Source organism: Cetorhinus maximus, chromosome 6 (genome assembly GCF_964194155.1).
Source record: "Cetorhinus maximus chromosome 6, sCetMax3.hap1.1, whole genome shotgun sequence".
In the NCBI taxonomy this organism is placed as follows: Eukaryota; Metazoa; Chordata; class Chondrichthyes; order Lamniformes; family Cetorhinidae; genus Cetorhinus; species Cetorhinus maximus.
The window spans coordinates 7,998,968-8,020,111 of record NC_135884.1 but is presented as its reverse complement, the minus strand read 5'-3'; the positions used below and the strand labels follow the sequence as shown (position 1 = coordinate 8,020,111).

At 47.7% G+C, this 21,144-nt stretch overlaps 1 protein-coding gene across 1 annotated transcript in view; it reads left to right on the top strand.

Annotated features, from left to right (window-relative positions):
- Positions 1-21,144, top strand: part of LOC144681444 (collagen alpha-1(VII) chain-like) — a 116,463-nt gene that overhangs the window by 35,915 nt on the left and 59,404 nt on the right. Inside the window, exon 10 of the mRNA XM_078543031.1 lies at positions 20,484-20,639. Within this exon, the coding sequence (XP_078399157.1) occupies positions 20,484-20,639 (156 nt within the window). The remainder of the gene's footprint in view (positions 1-20,483; positions 20,640-21,144) is intronic.

Genomic DNA, 21,144 nt, shown 5'->3' with positions numbered 1-21,144 from the left:
AGACCCTGGTCCAGCAGAACACAGACCTGCACTCCATATGGTAGCCACGTGTGACTTCCTGAAGTGGCGACGCGAGAAGGAAATGGGGCACCTCGACTTCGTCAAGGTGCTCCTTCCCCTCAAAGAATCAGGCCGGGTCCCTCAAGCACCCGAAGGGAGGAGGAGTGACAGCTGGACATGCCTGGGTCATTGACTCAGGAATCTCAGAGGCTGTTCTCTCCCTCCGAGTCCCCTTTGCCCGTGACCCCCTCAACACCCTCCTCTGTCACCTCAGAGGGGGCAGCTGGCCCACAGGAGGACAGCCAAAGCAAACCGGGGCCTACAAGAACTTGGCTTTCCAGATGACGAGGCAACAGGGCCAACCATTGCACAGGGCCTTCCCACCCCTGCTGCAGATGTCAGGGCAGCACCTAGAAGATGTGGTAGACCTAGAAAAGTTAAGAAGTTCTGACCACAAGTGGGTAGCATGGATCAACACATTTTGTCCCTCTATAAACTGAAAATATATTCACTTTCACTGAATAATGTGTGATGTTGCCTTTCAGCTTCATTGACAGGCTTTGCGAGTCCTCCCACCACCGCCCCCACTAGCAGTTCAGCTGCAGGCAGCTGGACCACGAGTGATTCTGGAGGGAGAAGTGTGTGTGTGTGTGTGTGTGTGTGTGGCAGGATCTTTCAGAGCCTTGTGCAAAATACTCTCCCACACACGCACACGGAGCCTTCATCCATTGCACTCATCTCACTGTCGCAAGCATTTTGAACACTGCCTGCTGGGGTTCTCTTTCAGTTGTCCATCTGAGCTGAGCTGCATCTCCGCCCACCCACTGATCTCACTCCCAGGCTGCACCAGGGCCTGTCCAACACGAGACTCCGCTCATTATCGATTCCTGCGAGATGGTAGTTGTCAAGTTTATCGTCAGCTCCCCCAGTCCTTTCCCCTCCCCCAGTCACCCATATCCTTTCCCCCATCACTGCCGACCCCCTCTTGGCATTACCCTCCACCTCCTCACCGTCACCTACCAACCCGAACCCTCGTCATTCCAGGATGTCCAGGTGAATGTGCACATTCCCTACCTTCCTGAGAATCCCACCCTCATCCACATTGACCTCCCCGACCTCCTCCTTCCCAACCCCCGGGGTCCACGTCTGCCTCCGAGTCCCCACCAACCACCTTCGCCGCCCCTTCTGCCGCTACCCACCCACCCTCTCCCTCCCACCCTACTGCTCCCTCTGCCCCCCTCTCACACTCACCATTCCATACCACCACGCCTACCCTCAGTTTGCTCCCCAGAAGATAATCATTGACTCCACAGACCCCTCCCTTGCATGTTCACCTGGACAAACACCCCCTTATTCCCTCCGAACTCCCTCCTCCCCCTGGACACCTTCCCCCCTCCAAACTCCTTCCCACCTCCGAACTCCCCCCTTACACCTACCTCTCCACTTGCCGCATTCTCCCCCATTACACCCTCCTCCCCGGTACTGCCCCCTCCCAACCTCACCCTCCGACATCTTTGTCTCCAACCTCCCAACCTCACCCGCCCCCTCACCCACCCTCCTGACACCTTCGTACCCACCCACCCACCCCCCCCCCCCCCCACCCCCCCACAATCCCAACCTCAGCTCCCCCAGGACGCCTTCCTCCCCCAGTCAAACCTAGACATTCCTCTCCCTCTCCCCCCCTTCCCCCATCCCCCCGACCTCCCCAGTACACTTTCCTCTCCCACTCACGGCTGGATCTTCCTCTCCCCACCCCACACCGGTCATCCGTAGCAGCCCATGGCCAAGACTGTGATGTTTCGAAGCATAATGGAAAATTGGGCATGTGTGAGGGGGTGGGGGGAACAGTTCTGGCCGGGCCTTACTCTGCATCCCATGACCGGGATGTCAATCAGGTTCACGCCGGCCTCCAGCGGGATTGGCGTTCCACCATGGCGGACACCATCGGATGATCCCGCCGTGGTTTCACACCGTCGTGAAGCCGATTTCTGCCCCTCGCGCCGAATTGTCCCCCCACCCCCACACCCACCCCTCCCCCGCCCGCCATTCCACCAAACGCCCGATGCCAACAGGGTGGGAAAATTTGAGCCTCTGGTTGCTGTGGAGGAGTACAGCAGTGTACTGATCCTCGAGGCTTTCTGCATGGGGGAATCCCTGCAAATTTTGGCACAATTTCGGGGAACCCTGTATAAATAGTGACACATTTCTGGGAATCCCCTGCAGATATTGATACAGTTCTAGAAAGCCGGTGCAAAATATTGACCCAGGAATGCCTCTACAATGATTGATCCACGCCTGGGAGCACCCTCCAAATATTGGCCTACACCTGTTCACTTCCTGTAAATGTTGACATATTACCTCAGGACCCCCCCTGTAAGTATTCTCGATAAGCAGTGGGGGGTGAAGGGTTATCAGGGGTAGGCCGGAATGTGAAGCTGAGGTTAAAATTAGATTAGCCATGAATGGTGAAGCAGTCTCGAAGGATCGAGTGGCCTACTCCTGCTCCTCATTCCTATGTCCATATTAATACACTTTCAAAGAGCCTTGTAAATAGGAAAAACACTGCCCGGGACTCCCTGTGCTAACTTCCAAAAGGAGTGCCAGATACCCAAAGGGAAAATGTGCTGTCAATGTTTCTATCAGCATATGGCTGGAGGAGAAATGTGCCAGTAAATTAAAGGATTTAGAGTTCTCCAGGTATTGCACAGGCAGCATGTGGTAAGCTCTCTTGGCTGTGCAATAAGCCCCACTTGGAACATTTTCGGTGGCGGAGAGGTGTAAAGTCACTCCCCACCGCTCCTGGGGCTGAAACTCCTTCTCCCCTTCACTTCCACTTGTTGAGAGGCCTCAACATCTCCACCTTTAAAACGTGAGAGTGTTTATTTTTTTCTCATTTATGGGATGTGGCTGGGCCCAGCATTTAATGCCCATCCCTAATTGCCCCTTGAGAAGGCGGTGGCGAGCTGCCCACTTAAACCGCTGTAGCACATGTGGTGTAGGTACGCCCACAGTGATGTTAGGGAGGGAGTTCCAGGTTTTTGACCCAGCGACAGTGAAGGAACGGCGATATATTTCCAATATACTTCCAGGTGGTGGTGTCCCCATGTTTAAGACTAAGATATATTGCAGGCAGTGTTTGAAATAGGTATCGGACAGGGAGGGTTTAAAACTGGGATAAAAACAAAAAACTGCGGATGCTGGAAATTCAAAACAAAAACAGAATTACCTGGAAAAACTCAGCAGGTCTGGCAGCATCGGCGGAGAAGAACAAAGTCCTCATGGGGACTCGAAACGTCAACTTTGTTCTTCTCCGCCGATGCTGCCAGACCTGCTGAGTTTTTCCAAGTAATTCTGCTTTTGTTTTAAAACTGGGATACTGGGTGGAGGTAGTGAGAAGTCTCCAGACTTGAATATTGTGCCTGAGGAGATACTTAATCCCAACATCTGAATCACAGAATGTCAGCATGCAGGCACAGCAAGTAATTGGTAAGGCAATTAGAATGTTGGCCTCTATTGCAAGGGGGATGGTGTATAAAAGTAGGGAAGTCTTACTGCAACTGTACAGGGCAGTGGTGAGACCACACCTAGAGTACTGTGTGCAGTTTTGGTCTCCTTACTTAGTGAGGGATTATACTTGCAATGGAAACAGATCAGAAAAGGTACACCAGGTTGATTCCTGGGATGAGGGGGTTTGCCTTAAGAGGGAAGGTTGAGCAGGTTGGGCTATACTCATTGGAGCGTAGAAGAATGAGAGGTGATCTTATTGAAACATATAAGATTCTGAGAGGGTTTGACCGGGTAGGTGCTGAGAGGATGTTTCCCCTTGTGGGAGAATCTAGAACTAGGGGGCACAATTTGAAAAAAAGGGCTCTCCCATTTAAGATGGAGATGAGGAGGAATTTTTTTCTCTCAGAGGGTCATTGGCCTTTGGAATTCTCTCCCCTAGCGAGGGGTAGAGGCTGGGCCATTGAATATTTTCAAGGCTGGGTTAGGTATATTTTTTGACTGACAAGGATGTTAAGGATTATTGGGGGGCAGGCAGGAGAGTGGAGTTAAGGCCATGGTCTTATTGAATTCCAGACCAGATTTGAGGGGTGAATGGCCTCCTGGTTCTATCTCTCCTGTTTTTTCTTGCTTGAATGGACAGGATAAAGTTTGTGTCACCTCTGACCACCAGCTCCTGCCCCCCCAATAAATAATAATAATAGGGAACCAGGAAATGGCAGAGGAGTTGAATAAATACTTTGCATCTGTCTTCAAGGTAGAAGAGACTAATAGCATACCAAAAATACTAAATAATCATGGGGCAAAAATGGGGGAGGAACTAAGTACAATAATTATCACTAGAGAAAAAGTACTAGGGAAACTAATGGGGCTAAAGGCTGTTAGGTCCCCTGGACCTGATGGGTTGCATCCTAGGATATTAAAGAAAGTAGCTGCAGAGATAGTGGATGCACTGGTGGTGATCTTCCGAGATTCCTTCGATTCTGGAAAAGTCCCAGAAGATTGGAAAACTGCCAATGTAACAACCCTATTCAAAAAGGGAGGGAGACAAAAAACAGGTAACTATAGGCCAGTTAGCTTAACATCTGTCATTGGGAAAATGTTGGAGTCTATTATAAAGGATGTAATAGCAGGGCATTTAGAAATGCATAATCTAATCAAGCAGAATCAGCATGGCTTCATGAAGGGGAAATCATGCCTGACAAATTTATTATAATTGTTTGAGGAGGTAACAAGCAGAATAGATAAAGGGGAACCAGTAGATGTAATATATTTGGATTTCACAAAAGACACTCGATAAGGTACCATACATAAGGCTACTTAATAAGAGCCCATGGTGTTGAGGACTGGCTAACTGATAGAAGACAGAGAGTTGGGATACAGGGGGCATTTTCAGGATGGCATCCTGTAACTAGTGGAGGGCCACAGGGATCAGTGCTGGGGCCACAATTATTTACAATATAAATGAATGACTTAGATGAGAGAAGTGAATGTACAATTGAATGTACTAAGTTTGCAGATGACACAAAAATAGGTGGGAAGGCAAGTGGTGAGGATGACACAAAGAGTCTACAGAGGGATATAGACAGATTAAGTGAGTGGGCAAAAACGTGGCAGCTGGAATATAATGTGGGAAAGTGTGAGGTTATGCAGTTTGGCAGGAAGAATAGAGGAGCTGAATATTATTTAAATGGAGAAAGACTGAAGAAAGCTGCAGCACAGCATGAATCCCAAAAAGCTAACATACAAGTTCAGCAGGTGATAGGTGAGGCAAATGGAATGTTGGCCTTTATTTCAAAGGGAATGAAGTATAAAAATAGGGAAGTCTTGCTAAAACTATACAAGGCACTAGTTAGACCACACCTGGAATACTGTGAACAATTTTGGTCCCATTATCTAAGGAAAGATATACTGGCATTGGAGGCAGTCCAGAGAAGGTTCACTGGGTTGATCTCGGGGATGGAGGGGTTTTCTTTTGAGGAGAGGTTGAGTAGGTTGGGCCTGTCCTTATTGGAGTTTAGAAGAATGAGAGGCGACCTTATTGAAACATATAAGATTTTTAGGGGACTTGACAGGGTAGATGCTGAGAGGTTTTTTCCTCTTGTGGGAGTGTTTAAGACCAGAGGGCATAATCTCAGAGTAAGGGGTCACCCATTTAAGACAGAGATGAGGAGGAATTTCTTCTCTCAGAGGGTGGTGAATCTGTGGAATTCTTTACCGCAGAGGCCTGTAGAGGCTGGGTCATTAAGTATATTCAAGGCTGAGGGAGACAGATTTTTAATCAGTCAGGGAATCAAGGGTTATGGGGAAAAGGCAGGAAAGTGGAGTCGAAGATTATCAGATCAACCACGATCTCATTGAATGGCAGAGCAGATTTGATGGGCCGAATGGCCTACCTCTGCTCCTACGCCTTATGGTCTTATAGCTTCTCTCTCGCCGTTTCTCACCTTGTTTGGTTTGATCACGGGCTGGTAGACAGTTGTTCCTTTGAACATTGCCGCCCCCTACCTCCTGTGCCTCCCGGGGACATAACTGGGAAATGTCTCATCACCTGTTGCATCAGCTTTCACCAAGGTGTGCACCGTATCTACAGAACAAGTCTGTACGTCCCGGCTTATTTAGCCTGAGGCTTTTGATTCTAAACCAAAGGGGGGAAAAAAAAAAAGAAAGATAATATTTTCTTTGCAGCTGTCTGAAATGATTGCTCCAGAGGGAGCGCTTCTCCCGGGAGGCAGGACTTAATCATCCCGGTGTGTGTGAAAACACTGGGTGTGCCCTGGATTCATCCCTTGCCAAAAGAAAGGAGAAATTAATAAAAGTGCAAAAGTTTCAGGTCCGATGCTGACTGCACCTGTGCCAGGTGTGTCGCTGAAGCAGGTAAGTGTACAGTTTAAAAAAAAAAGAAAAGTACACCCCTTTCAATTACAAAGAGTAAGACCACTACAGATTAGCATTGTCCTGCTGACATGGAAAAGAAAACCCCATTATAATATTTGCAAGAGGTTGTAGTTCTGTTTTTCCAGCCAGTGCTGGTGTATAAAGCTTTGTTTGTGGGCGCAGTGTGTGCAGAAACTCTGTTTCCTGCCTTTCTTGCTCACCTTTATCGGTGTTTGTGCTGCCTTGTGGTAAGAAGGCAGGGTTGGAACGCAATGTGGGTAACAGTTCACCACAGCCTGTTACCTTAGCAAGTGCGTTGCTTCGTTAATACTGTATCAAGTGGAGAAGTGCCAACCTGCATTCTTTTAAAAATATACATCGTTCTTTCCTATTTAGTCAGCTGAGGTGGATAGTCAATTCGGCAAGATTGTTAAAAGTCAGTGAGAGGATGAGGTTGCGACTTAGAGAAACCCAACTTGGGGTTTGAAAGGCGTTAAAGTAAAGCAATGAATTTCTGTTGTTCTGTTGTGTCTTAACTTGCACTAAGTCCCGTTTCCCTATCACCCTGGTGCTCACTGACCTACATTGACTTCCGGCCAAGCAACATCTTGATTTTGGAATTCTCATCCTTGCTTTCAAGTCCCTCCCTGGCCTCAGCCCCTCCCTATCTCTGCAATCTCCTCCCCCCTGCCCCCACAACCCTCCGAGACATCTGCGCACATATAATTTTGGCCGCTTGTGCAATCCCCATTTTGATTGCACTCCCATTGGTGGCCGTCCCTTCAGTTGCCTCGGCCTCAAGCTCTGGAATTCTCTCCCTACATCCCTTCACCCCTCTGCCTCACTTTCCTACTTTGAGACACTCCTTAAAGCCTACCTCTTTGACCAAGCTTTGGGCTGACCCAATAACTCCCGATGTGGCTCGGTGAGGAAAAACTTTTTCACACAGCGAGTGGTTCGGGTCTGGAACGCGCGCTGCCTGGAAGTGTGGTGGAGGCAGGTTCAACCGAGGCATTCAAGAGGGCATTAGATGATTACCTGAATAGAAACAATGTGCAGGGGTGCGGGGAAAAGGCAGAGCGTTGGCACTAGGTCATAATGCTCATTTGGAGAGCTGGTGTAGACACGATGGGCCAAATGGCCTCCTCCTGTGCTGTTAAAATTCTGCGTCATACTTTGTTTGGAATGCCTTTTTGTGAAGCGCTTTGGCACATTTCATCGTATTAGAGGCGCTATATAAACACAAGTTGTTGTTGTATCACAGCATCAAGCCATCCCAAAGTGCTTTGCGTCCAATGAAATATTTTTGAAGTGTAGCCACTATTGTGATGGAGGAATAGAGTTGGTGATAGCTGAGTTGACCTTTAACACAAGTTCCGCAGACGTCCTCCCCGCTGCTCCAACCCTGCTCATTATTTCTCTCCTCCTCATTTCGTTGACCAACCCTGTCCATCAGTTTCCTGATCCATTCATGCTTGTTTTTTTTAAAATTTATTCTTCCATGGGATGTAGGAGTCGCTGGCAAGGCCAGCATCTGTTGCCCATCCCTAATTACCCCTTGAACGGAGTTGGCTTGTTGCTAGGGCCATTTCAGAGGGCAGTTAAGAGTCAACCGCATTGCTGTGGGCCTGGAGTCACATGTAGGCCAGATGGGTCTTCCCCAAAGGGACAGTGGTAAACCCGACGGGTTTTTAACCACATTCAGCGATGGTTGTCACGGCCGCCATTACTGAGCTGAGCTTCAATTCCAGAGTTATTCATTAAATTTAAATCCCACCAGCTGCCACAGTATCTTTACAGTGCAGAAGGAGGCCATTCGGCCCATCAAGTCTGCACTGGCATGGTGGGATTTGAACCTGTTAGCCTGGGTCTCTGGATTACTAGGCTAGTGACATTACTACACCAGCATCTCCTCGACCCCCTTCAGATGAGGTGCCCTTGCCGCACAGACTCTCCCTTGTTCCGGCAGGGCAGCAGCTGAAACATTTTGCCTTGATCTCCTGCCTCTCGTTCAGACGGGTGTTTGCGTTTTCCTTCCCCCTCCTTCGAACACATCATTCCTTCATGGTGGTTCAAGTCCGCGGCCAGCACCGGACTTTTACCTTTGAGGATTCTGTTTTTGAATAGAGAAAGAATTTGCATTTAAATAGCATCTTTCACGGCCTCAGGCAATGATATACTATTGAGGTTTAGTCACTGTTGTAGGGCTGGATTTAGTCAGCCAAATGGGCCCTAATGCCCACTGTCCGGAGCACTGGCAGGGAATCCCTATCAGCTCCATGGAGGGGGCACAGTGGTGTTAAGTGTAGGGTAAAGGGCATCAGAAACATACATGATGCTGATGTAATAATGATGCCAGATCATACGACTGAGAAGTAAGAGAGATCTGGAAGGAGGAGAAGCTCCAACCTTGTCTAGAGGTCCAAATATGTAAATACTTGTTGCAAATAAAGAGTAACGGTTTTACGAAACTACACACTCGAGCAGCATACTTTGGGAGAAGAGACAATCCCCCCATCCCCTCTAGACCCCGACCACACAACGAAACATCAAATGCCCTCAAGCGGCCACTGTTGGGCCTTCTGCAGGCGATACAAGTCCCGCCCACTGGGAGCTGCTGGCCAATCAGAGGCTGGCAGCTCCTCATTGCTTGTCAGTGCCAACAGGAATGGTGGCAGCTGCCAAAGGTGCACCCACGAGAGAGCCAGGGATGCCAAGGGAGGGACCCGCAGGTCAAAAGTGAGTGGGGATGGGCTGGGGAACATGGGATGGGTGTTGCCTGAGAGAAGGGTGTGGGGTCGTTTGGAGGCGAAGGCAGGGGGTGTGACTTTCAGTGGCCATTCACCCCCCCACTGCCCCCTTCCCAATGCTGCAACCCTTGATCAGGCACCGAGTGAGGGACACCTCCTACCAGGCTGTTGGCAAACCTTCAGGAGGTGTGGGAAAGCCATGCTGCCCCTATTTAACCTCCGAGCCAGCACTATGTTGCAGTGGGCTCAGGGATAATGGGTGTCAATTGGCTCATTAATGGGCCTAATTGAAATCTCGGCAGCGGTTGGGCATCCTGTGTCAGTCCCTTCCACCCTCTGACTCAATCAAGGGTGATTTTGCCGTCGCTGGGAGACTGACGCAGGAACTCTCCCGCGATTAAGTGGACCTGGCCACCATTGTTCTTGATACAATGGATTGCATCAGATCAAGCCCGTGGTTGTGTCTCAGTGGGTAGCAATTTTGCCCCATGTTTCAGAAGGTTGTAGGTCCAAGTCCCACTCCAGAGTTGCAAAAATGTGGCTGACACTCCAGTGCAGTACTGGGGGAATGCAGCATTGTTGGAGGCGCTGTGCTTTTGATGAGATGTTAATTTGAGACCCTGTCTTCTATCTCAGGGGGACCATGCTGAGCACAAATTTTCTGCCACATGGCATACATTACATTAGTGACTACACTTCAGAAGTGCACACTTCAAGCCTTGGGACATCTGGAGTTTGTAGAAATGCAAGTTTTCTTGTAGGGGACACACAGCAGTCAGATTTTGCCTAACAAGGTTCCACAAACAGCCACGGGATAAATGAACATATCACCTGTGTTTTGATGTGAAAGAATAATTGTTGGCTGGGACACTAGGGGAGAACTCCCCTCTTGGAATAGTGCTGTGGGATCTTTTTTATCCAGTTGAGAAGGTAGATGGGACCTTGGTTTAGCGTCTCCGCTCTCTGATGTTCTTGGCTTGACTATCTTCTCTGTTCTCAAATGGAACTCGTGTCACCCCCTCATTATTAAAGCTGTCTTCCATGAAGCTTTGGGGCCAAGCATTTCCTCGTTCTCAGTAACTGCTGACGTTCTACTATGCCTAAGGCTTGGAGATTGCTCCATATAAGGGAAGGCTTCTTCAGACCTTTTTCTTTGTTGCACTCTAAGGAGAATAGAAGAATAAAAATACTTGTTGCTTGATAGGTGATCCTGCTTTCATCCCTGTCCTTGAATGCCTTGTCCACCCTTGTAATCTTCCTCCTTTACTTTATCATATTGAAAATAACATGGTCAGCGACTCTTAACTTTGATCTCTGGCACCGAGTAGGGTTAAGTCTTGGCGGAGTACGTGACTGGCAGGGGCAATGCCCATTATGACTATTGTTCTTGCACCATGCCAGTAGGTTATTGACCAGGGAGCAAGCAACTGTGAACCTGACCCCATCCTCACCCAGCATTTGCAGGTGGAGCATGATAGTGGCATTGTGGTAATGTCACTGGACTAGTAATCCAGAGACCCAGGCTAATGCTCTGAAAATACGAGTTCAAGTCCCACCATGGCAGCTGGTAGATTTTAAATTCAATTTTTCAAATCTGGAATTATAAAGCTCGTCCCGGTAATGGGAACTAGAACACCATTGCCTGTTTGTCCCATAAAACCCATCTGGTTCACTAATGTTGACTCTTAACTGCCCTCTGAAATGGCCTAGCAAGCCAGTCAGTTTAAGGGCAAGTAGGGAGGGGCAACAAATGCTGGCCTTGCCAGTGAAGCTCACACCCCATGAAAGAATAAAGGAAAAAAAATTATTTGGAGCTGCTCAATAATGAACCTTTGCTGATCATAACTGGCGCAGCCCAAGGTGAGTTGCGTGCTAGAATTGTGACCAGTGCATCTCTTTAAATCTTCACCTGTTCCGCTGGAAAGATAATTCATTTGTACTTTTCAAAGGAAAGTATATTTTTCTTGAAATGTCGAATGTTGGTTCAACATAAACTCAGGTGAAAAAGCAAAAGACGTTTCATTTATGGAGCAGCCAGTGGATTATCTTTGAAGAGCAGTCGCTGCTTATGGAGTTGGCAGGAGCAATGGGAATAGGAAGAATAACACACCTCAGTAGAGAAACAGCCATGTTCGCACTGAAAGTGGAACAAGCTCGAGGGGCTGTTCCCATGAGTGATTACTGCTTTTAACTCAGGGATGCCTTCGTTTCTCACCTGCATGTGTTCGGCTCTTTTCAAGTTCAAATTTTAGTGATTCCGGTGTTGGTGAAAAGGGAGACATGCTGCCGAATGTTTTCATCTTGCAATCATCAGGACAAATGCAAGAATGCCAAATTTCCGACAGTCGCAAAAAATGATACTACAGGAGAAAAGGGTGCTGGTTGGTTGGCAAGTTGACTCTGATTGACCGAGGCATTGCCATGGAGAAAGCAACAGGAAACTATAGGCTCCCAAAGCTCCCGGGTAATTAAAAAAAATGCAAGGTTTGAACATATTCCACTTGTTTGTAGAGAACAGGTCCCTGTGCATGAATGTATGTGCTTGTAGAAGGCATAAATGAGCCACATTACAAGCTCAACTGATTATCCTAAATTGGTTGTTAGTGTAACTAACTATTAGCACATTCAGGATTGTTCAGTAAATGCTGCTCAATCATAGAATCACACCTAATAGTAGGTGTGTCTTGTGTTTTGCAAGTGTGGGCTGGCTGAGTACGGTCTGTACTTGGCCTATTATAAATAACCAAAGGAATATGCTGTTTGATTCGAGTGTTCCAGTGTCATCACTCTTTTTCAGCAGAAAACTCTTCATTAGACTACTATGGATGAAAGCAAAAAAAAATTGCAGGACTATTGGGAAAGAGGGGGTGGTGGCATTGGGGACCGAGCTGATTGGATAGCTGTTTCAAAGAGCCAACACAGGCAAGATGGGTTGAATGGCCTCCTTCTGTGCTTTATGATCCCCTCATTTCAAACAAAAATACACTGATGCTCATTCGATCTCTCGTTTCAAAATGTGTCCTGATGCCAAGGCTCCCTTGCTGGGGGTTGCAAGTGGATGTGGTTAATGTGGGATGAAAGTGTTTGCCTCTGGAACCAGATCACAGATTCAAAGTGACTTTCCTGTAGTTTGCTGAAAGCTGTAATTTTGGGGAGAGATGCAATACATTTTCCTAATTTAAGGGAAGAAACATTGTGTAAACATTAATTAACACTTTGAGGCAGGATAAACAGCTTTATTGTGAGTAGTATGTTAGAAAACACAATGAACATGAAATTGGGCTTTTATTTTGGCTGCCTTGATGTCAAGGGCCGTCACTCTCACCTCACCCCTAGAATTTAGCTCTTTTGTCCATGTTTGGACGGAGGCAGGAATGAGGTCTGGAGTTGAGTGGCCCTGGCGGAACCGAAATTGATCATCAGTGAGCAGGTTATTGCTGACTAAGTGCTGCTAGATAGCACTGTAAATGACACCTTCCATCACTTTGCTGATGATGGAGTGTAGACTGATGGAACGGTAATTGGCTGGGTTTGATTTGTCCTGTGTTTTGTGGACAGGACATAATTGGACGATTTTGCACATTGCCGGGCAGATTTCAGTATTGTAGCTGTACTGGAAAGGCTTGGCTAGGGGCACGGCTAGCTCTGGACAACAAGATTTCAGCACTACTGCCAGGCAAGGTCTAACTTGGGTTTTATAAACCTTTAAAGAAAAGAGAGAACTTACATTTGTATAGTGCCTTTCATGACCTTGAGATGCCCCCAAAGTGTATTGCAACCAATTAAATATTTTTTGACTTGTGCCTTTTGCAATGTAGGAAATATGGCAGCCAATTTATGCACAGCAAGGTGCAACAAATAGAAATGTGATAATGACGAGATAAATTGTTTTTTTAATGCTGTTGGCTGAGTGATATATATTGGCCAGAGCACGGGCTTTCCTTTGACGTAGTGCCATGGAATCTTTGCCATCCATCCAAGAGGGCCCCTCATTTGAAAGATGGCACCTCCGGCAGTGCAGCACTCCCTCTGTACTGCACTGTTAGATTGCAACCAGAAGGAATAGTTCGGAGATTTAAAGAGTTTCATAATTTTGAGGTCCAGTAGTGCGATAAGTCTGGATTTCAACGCACTGAGGATGCAGAGAGGAGAGAGCAGTGAGTAGCCTGGTACATCTTTAGCAATCAGTTCTGCGTTATCCTCCTCTGTGTTTGGAATTCATCTTTCTACTGGAAATAACTAATCTCCAAATGCAGTGGGTTTCTGCAGAGGATAGGGTGGAATACCTGTTCTTTTAATTCTTTCACAAGACGTGGGCTTTGCTGACTAGGTCAGCATTTCTATTGCCCATTCATAATTGTCCTCGAGAAGGTGGTGGTGAGCTGCCTTCTTGAATCACTGCAGTCCCTGTGGCATAGGTACACCCACAGTGCTGTTAGGGCGTTCCAGGATTTTGACCCAGCGACAGTGAAGGAACGGCGATATAGTTCCAAGACAGGACGGTGTGTGGCTTGGAGGGGAACTTCTAGGTGGTGGTGTTCCTATGCATCTGCTCCCCTTGTCCTTCTAGGTGGTAGAGGTGGGTTTGGAAGATGCTGTTGAAGGAACCTTGGTGAATTCTTGCAGTGCATCTTGTAGATGGTACACACTGCTGCTACTGTGCGTTGGTGGTGGAGGGAGTGAATGTTTGTGGATGTGGTGCCAATCAAGCAGGCTGCTTTGTCCTGGACGGTGTCAAGCTTCTTGAGTGTTGCTGGAGCTGCACTAATCCAGGCATGTGGAGAGTATTCCATCACACTGCTGACATATCCCACAGTAGGATTTATTGGCCCACCAAGTTTTATTTCAAGTTTCCTCCAATAACTCCTCAGCCTGATCAATCTTTCCAGATAAGTATATTCTCTTGGTACTCTTATCACTCTAGCAAATTTTTTTTTGGACTTCCTTCAATGCCTTTATATCCTTTTGATAAAATGGAGACCAGACTGTGGGCTGTGCTCCCAATTCAGGTCTAACCACAGTTTGATGCAACTCTAACATGAATTCCCTGCCTTTTACTCCTATCCCTCTAGAAATGCCGGAGTCTTTTTCTTTGCTTTTTAAAAGATGCAATTTAAGGGGAGGGTGTTCAATGCTCGGAAGTGGATCAATTTTTGTAATTTCCACACTCTCCTCCTCCAACACACTCCCAGTTTATATTGTCGCTCTCACCCAACCACATCCCCCTCCCAGTTAAAGCTGCCAAGCTCTTCCTCTTTGTCCAAGGTGGGCACTTCGCCCCTAATTCAGGTTGGCACTCTCTCCAATTTGAGCTAGTACCACCCACACCGCCCCACCCTCCCACCGTGCCACCCCCCCCCAACCATTTCAGATTGCCACGCTTTTCCTCCTTCACCCACTTCAGAGCGCCATCCTCAGCTTCTCTCTCCCCCCCTTCCCAAAATCTCATGTCAAGCCTCTGCCCCTTTCCTTCTCCCCTTCTCAGCCCCCATCCTTCAGTCTGAGGGACCCCCCCCATCCCTCCCTTCAGCAGCTATTCGGCCTGAGCTACCCACTGCGGAGTGTGACTCCTGTGTTGGTGAGGATCCCTGCCAACAGTGCACTGCAGTGGGAAGCAGCGAGGGGAGAGATCCTGAATCCGTGCTCAGTTACGTTGCCAAACACCGACTTAATTTGTTTACAGGCTAATAACAAAAATGCATGTGCTGCATATTATAATGTTACAACCCCCAGCTGAGGTTACCCCTGGACAAGCCTGATCCCAGAATGGAACCCAGCTGGATAGATCCTAACTTTTGTTTGTTTGTTTAGATACGTGGAGCGTGGCTACTGAACAGAGTCACAGGAGTCAGCTGATGAACTTTTATCAAAAACATAAAACATTTATTAAACAAGAAAAGATGAACTATATTGCAATACTCCTTCACCCACAACTATTTCTTTACAGATATATACAGATTTGTAAGGATAACAAGTAGCAAAAGCTATCATATACTGTAATGTTCGCAGTAAGCACACAGTCCATGTAAACCAATAAGCAACTCGTGGTCAGGCACACCACCCTCTGAAACCAAGGGCAGGATTTTGAGTTCGGCATGTAGGCCCGGTTGACAGGCCTGGGAGCGGCCAGGAAACAGGCCACCACCTGTGATCGGCCCCTGATCGTGATTTCATGCTGGCTGGCCAGTGAACGGCCAGCTGGTGTGAAAGGCGCGCTGAAATGCTCAGCGCTGCCGCGGTGGGAGCGGAAGGAGGACGAGCGCTGAAGTCAGCGCAGGCACGGGGGAGTGCGGAATGAAAGCTCCCTGAAGGCAGAGAGCTGCCTCAGGGAGTTGAAGAATTCAAGAGGCATAAATAAAGATCTTCAAATGCTGAAAAAAATGTCTACACATCAGTATCAGTCACCTGAACATAGGGCTAATGTAAATTCTGTCCAAACATTTTTATCTTTTAAAAAAATTATCGGGCACCATATCCCGCCCTTGGATGAGGTTTCCTCAAAAAGGCAAAGGCCGCCTGGCTGATTCGCCCGCCCGCCAACCAAAACGTTGGACAGGCAATGAAAAATCACCATTGATTACTACGTTAACGGCCTTACTAGGCCTGTTAATTGTTGGCGGGTGCGCTGTCGACTCTCGCGTGTGCCCCAAGTGAAAGATTGCATGAGTGTGCGATGATGTCGGGCGCTCACCTGATGTCGTCATGCGCTATTTCATGCTCGAGTGGGTCGGGTGCATGCCTGCATGCCGAGCGAAAAGTTCTGCCCCAAGCGACAGATGCCACCCCAGGCCAATGCTATGGATCTCTCCTCAACTTCCCCCAGACGCTTGTCACACCATGAGCCAACCAGTCGCACAAAACTCCGTCTTTCACACGTGGGTTTCCAATCTCCACTTTCCAAGAACTTGCCTTGGAATCTTCTCCTAAACTGATGCTTTCTGGCAGATACCTTCCGCTAGGGGTCACCTCCAGGGTTTCGAACTCTCCTTCCGATTTTCCTCTCCCCTGGGTCACCACATGCGTTCAAGCTTTATTCCACCCTCTCTCCCTCTCTGACTCAGCTGTCAACAGAACATAACTGCTTCACATGCCCATAGCAAAAGGTTACAGGCCTTTTGCCGTCTCTTTGGACCTCCTGGCCTCTTGCAAGCTGTCCTCGCTTTAAATCTGCTTTCTGCAGCTTTTGTCTCTTTAGATCTGAAGCTTGGATACTTTCTTTCTGCTCCTCACTCTAAACTTCACTTAATAGGCCCTTTTCCAAGTTCTTGTTCTTCGTTTTTACTAAAAAGGATTGTCTCCTGTTCCATTCCCTTGGACTTTGGGGTCTTGACTTTAGCTTGGGACTGGCTACCTGTCCCTTCTAGGCTGTTTATGCCTGGCAGCTGTCTTTAAAACCAAAACAAAAAATGCTGGAAAAACTCAGCAGGTCGGGCAGCATCTGTGGAGAGAGAGACAGAGTTAATGTTTCGAGTCCGTATGACTCTCCTTCAGAGCTAAAGGGAAGTAGAAACGTGGTGAAATATATACTGTTTTGGGGGGTTGGTACAGGGACTCGAAACATTAACTCTGTCTTTCTTTCCACAGATGCTGTCAGACTTGCTGAGTTTTTCCAGCATTTTTTGTTTTTGTTTCAGATTTCCAGCATCCGCAGTATTTTGTCTTTGTCTTCAAAACCAACAAAACTCAAAGAGCTTCCAAATCAAACTGCTGTTTCTAGTTTCTTCTGTGTGTGTCTGTGGGAGGGACCTGCCTCTCTGGACCCCTGTTGCTAAGCAACAGCCCAGTTTCTCTACTTTTGTTTGTTTAACTTAGCTGAAACAGTCGTAAAACTCCCATTAGAAATGCAGACACCTTATAAAGTGAAATTAAAACTCAATTTGACCATTTCTTAACATACAGATACAGAAATACAAATCAAACTTAAACATTAAAGCTAAAACTCATTCCTAATTCTCATAAATATAAATATAACTTGCTTAAATTAATTATATGTCCTAACAATAATAATTATAGTCAGTTTTTTTCATTCATTCACAGGGCTTGGGCATTGCTGGCTAGGTCACCATTAATTGCCCATCCCTAATTGCCCTTGAGAAGGTGGTGGTGAGCTGCCTTCTTGAACCGCTGCAGTTCATGTGGTGTGGGTACACCCACAGTGCTGTTTTGACCCAGCGACAGTGAAGGAACGGTGATATATTTCCAAGTCAGGATGGTGAGTGACTTGGAGGGGAACTTCCAGGTGGTGGTGTTCCCATGTCTCTGCTGTCCTTGTCCTTCTAGTTAGTAGTGGTCATGGGTTTGGAAGGTACTGTCTAAGGAGCCTTGGTGAATTCCTGCAGTACATCTCGTAGAAGGTACACACTGCTGCTACTGTGCGTCGGTGGTGGAGGGAGCGAATCTTTGTGGAGGCCTGCTCTTGTAGCCACAGTATTTATATGACTAGTCCAGTTCAGTTTCTGGTCAATGGTAACGCCCAGGGGGATGTTGATAGTGGGGTATTCAGTGATGGTAATGCCATTGAATGTCAAGGGGAAATGGTTAGATTCTCTCTTGTTGGAGATGGTCATTACCTGGCACTTGTGTAGCACAAATGTTACTTGCCACTTATCAGCCCAAGCCTGGATATTGTGCAGGTCTCGTTGCATTTGGACATGGACTGCTTTAGTATCCGAGGAGTCGTGAATGGCGTGTTTCCTGGGAATGCTTTATTAATGAGGCAGGACGCGCGAGGAAGGGGACAATATGGCACAAAAACTCGCCATTGTGGCCGGCGGGTAAAATTACCTTTTTTCGTGCAAATCTGGGACCATCCTGCCCCCAGTCTAGCAGCTATGTCCTTTAGGACTCGGCCAGCTTGGACAGTAGTGGTGCTACCGAGCCACTCTTGGCGATGGACATTGAAGTTCCCCACCCAGAGTGCATTCTGCGCCCTTGCCACCCTCAGTGCTTCCTCCAAGATGTTGGTTGGGCATTTTCCTCCTAAAATGAGGCTCAGGGCAATCGGAGCAGCTTCTTTTTTTGCAGTGGGATTTAGTCCACAGTATGATATTAATAAAGAGAGCTGGTGAATGGGGCCAACTGCAATGGAAGCGTCCTCTTGTGCTTGAGATGAAGAGTGTTAAAGGAGCAATGTGGTAGGAGCTTTAATATGCACCCTGCCTGTGCTTATATATGACCTGCTGGTACTTGACGTTAGCACTAAAAGAACATAAGGAATAGGAGCAGGAGTAGACCACACGGCCCATTGAGCCTGCTCCGCCATTCAATACAATCATGGCTGATCTTGGGCTTCAACCCCGTTTTCCCGCCCACTCCCCATACCCCTCGATTCCCTGAGAGACCAAAAGCCTGTCTAGCTCAGCCTTAAACACAGTCAACGATGGAGAAGCCACAACCCTCTGGGGTAGAGAATTCCAAAGATTCACAACCCTCTCAGTGAAGACATGTCTCGGTCCTAAATGATTGACTCATTACCTTGAGTCCGTGCTCCCAGCTTCTTCACCCAGAGAAAACAATCTCTCAGCGTCTACCCTGTCAAGCCCCTTCAGAATATTATGTGTTTCAATGACATCACCTCTCATCATTCTAAACTCCAGAGAGCCCAATTTACTCAACCTTCCATCGTGTGACTAGACACTCATCCCAGGAACCAATCTTACTTACCTTCGCTGTACCATCTCCAATGCGAGTACATCCTTCCTCAAGTATGGAAATCAAAACTGCACGCCCCATATCCAGATGTGGTCTCACCAAAGCCCGGACACTTGGTGCCAAAAGATGGAAAATGTTCCTTTCCCTCGCACTGACATCCATTATATGGATCACAACATTTTCAAGATCGGTGGAGTGGGTTTGCAGGTAGTCCCTTCAACAGCAACAACTTGCATTTATATAGCACCTTTACTTAAGTAAAGACCTCCCCCCCAGGCCCTTCACAGGAATGTTGTCCAACAAAAATCAACACTGAGGAGGTATTAAGGCAGGTAACCAACAGCTGAGTCAAATAGGTAGGTCTTGAGGAACCTCTTGAAGGAGGAGAGCGAGGGAGAGAGGCAGAGAGGATTAGGGAAAGAGTTCCATAGCTTTGGGTCTCGGCAGCTGACGGCATGGCTGCCAATGTTGGTGCATTGGTTTGATTTTTTTATATATGCTGAGATAGCTGATCGTAGTTATGAAGCATCGCTGGGGGAGGGGTGGGGTGTTGGTGGGGATGGGCGGGGAAAGTGTAGGGTGGGGCACTGCAACAATGGGCTCAGTGTCCTGGGTGAAAGTTGAGCAGTGCAAGCTGGAGTTACCTCTTCCGACAGCTCACCAGTGACCCCTGCTGGAAAGCGTGGTATTTGGCAGAGAACCAAGCTCGGGTTGGGTGGCGATGCTCTTCAAAGTCAAATAGATGGCTGACGCTGTCTGGGATCACACCTGAGGAACACCACTCCCATGTGAGGCAAGGGAAGTGAGCCATTCCTCAGCAGGAGAAAGGAGTTAATGGAGGAAATAAAACCTGGTAGGCCAATAAAACCTACTGTGAGATATGTCAGCAGCGTGATGGAATACTCTCCACTTGCCTGGATGAGTGCAGCTCCAACAACACTCAAGAAGCTTGACACCGTCCAGGACAAAGCAGCCCACTTGATTGGCACCCCATCCAGAAACATGCACTCCCTCCACCTCCCTCCACAGTAGCAGCAGTGTGTCCCATCTACAAGATGCACTGCGGGAATTCACCAAGGCTCCTTAGACAGCACCTTCCAAATCCACGACCACTACCATCTAGAAGGACAAGGGCAGCAGACACATGGGAACACCACCACCTGGAAGTTGCCCTCCAAGCCACACACCATCCTGACTTGGAAATATATCGCCGTTCCTTCACTGTCACTGGGTCAAAATCCTGGAACTCCCTCCCTAACAGCACTGTGGATGTACCTACACCACATGGACTGCAATGGTTCAAGAAGGCAGCTCACCACCACCTTCTCAAGGGCAATTAGGTGGGGCAATAAATGTTGGTCCAGTCAGCTATGTCCACATCCTGTGAAGACAAAAGGTTAAAAATTTGTGTTTACTGAATTTAGATGACCTTTAGATGAGTTCACTGAAATGTGTATAATTCTTAGAGTACTTGATAGGATCGATGCTGAAACACTGTTTCCCCTTTGATGTGAAGAGTGTTTGGCATAAATACAAGTTGCTGCTTATGTTGTACACTGACTTTTATGGCAATGCCTCAAAGAGCAGTTGTCCGATGACGTGAAATAAATTCTGATTGAAGTATTTTTTTTCTTTTCTGGCTTGTTGACCTCACCACCCCTCCACCTTCCCCACCCTTACACCCCCCACCTCCCCGAGCAGGAGATGCAGACACACAGCTGGAGGAGAAAACCCTGAGTGCCGACGCCACATCCTTCACCCTCGAGGAGCTACTGCCAGACACGGTGTACGTCTTCACCATACACCCCATCTACCCGAGGAATACAGCAGCCCCGACCTCCATCTCTGGCAAGACGTGTAAGTACCTGCAGCTTCGGTTAGAGGTTCAACGTGTCCGACAGCCCATCGGCATGCCTTGAAGGTGATGTTGGATAAAACATCTAACCTGTGGCTTGAATATTGCTGAAGAGAGAGAAATAGCCAAAACTTTTTGTCTTGGACTCATCGGGACAAATGCAAGAATGCCAAATTTCAAAGGATCACAACATTTTATAGTGCAGGAGAAAAGGGTGCTGATTGGTTGGCAAGTTGCCTCTGATTGATTGAGGTGTTGCCATGGTGAAAATGATAGGGAACTATAGGCTCCCCAAGCTCTCGGGTAATTTGGGAAAGGCGCCAGGCTGGAGTGTATTTGTAGCTGCCCCTTTGCGAGTGTGTCAGTGAGGGGGGGGTTTGCTATGCTTGAGATGATTTGTGTGTTAATTATTAATGGTGATGTGTGTGTATATATGCCTTGTATCTTGAGACCCAGTGTTGAGTGTTTCCTTCCACTCCTATAAAAAGCCCTTCACAGAATGGTGAG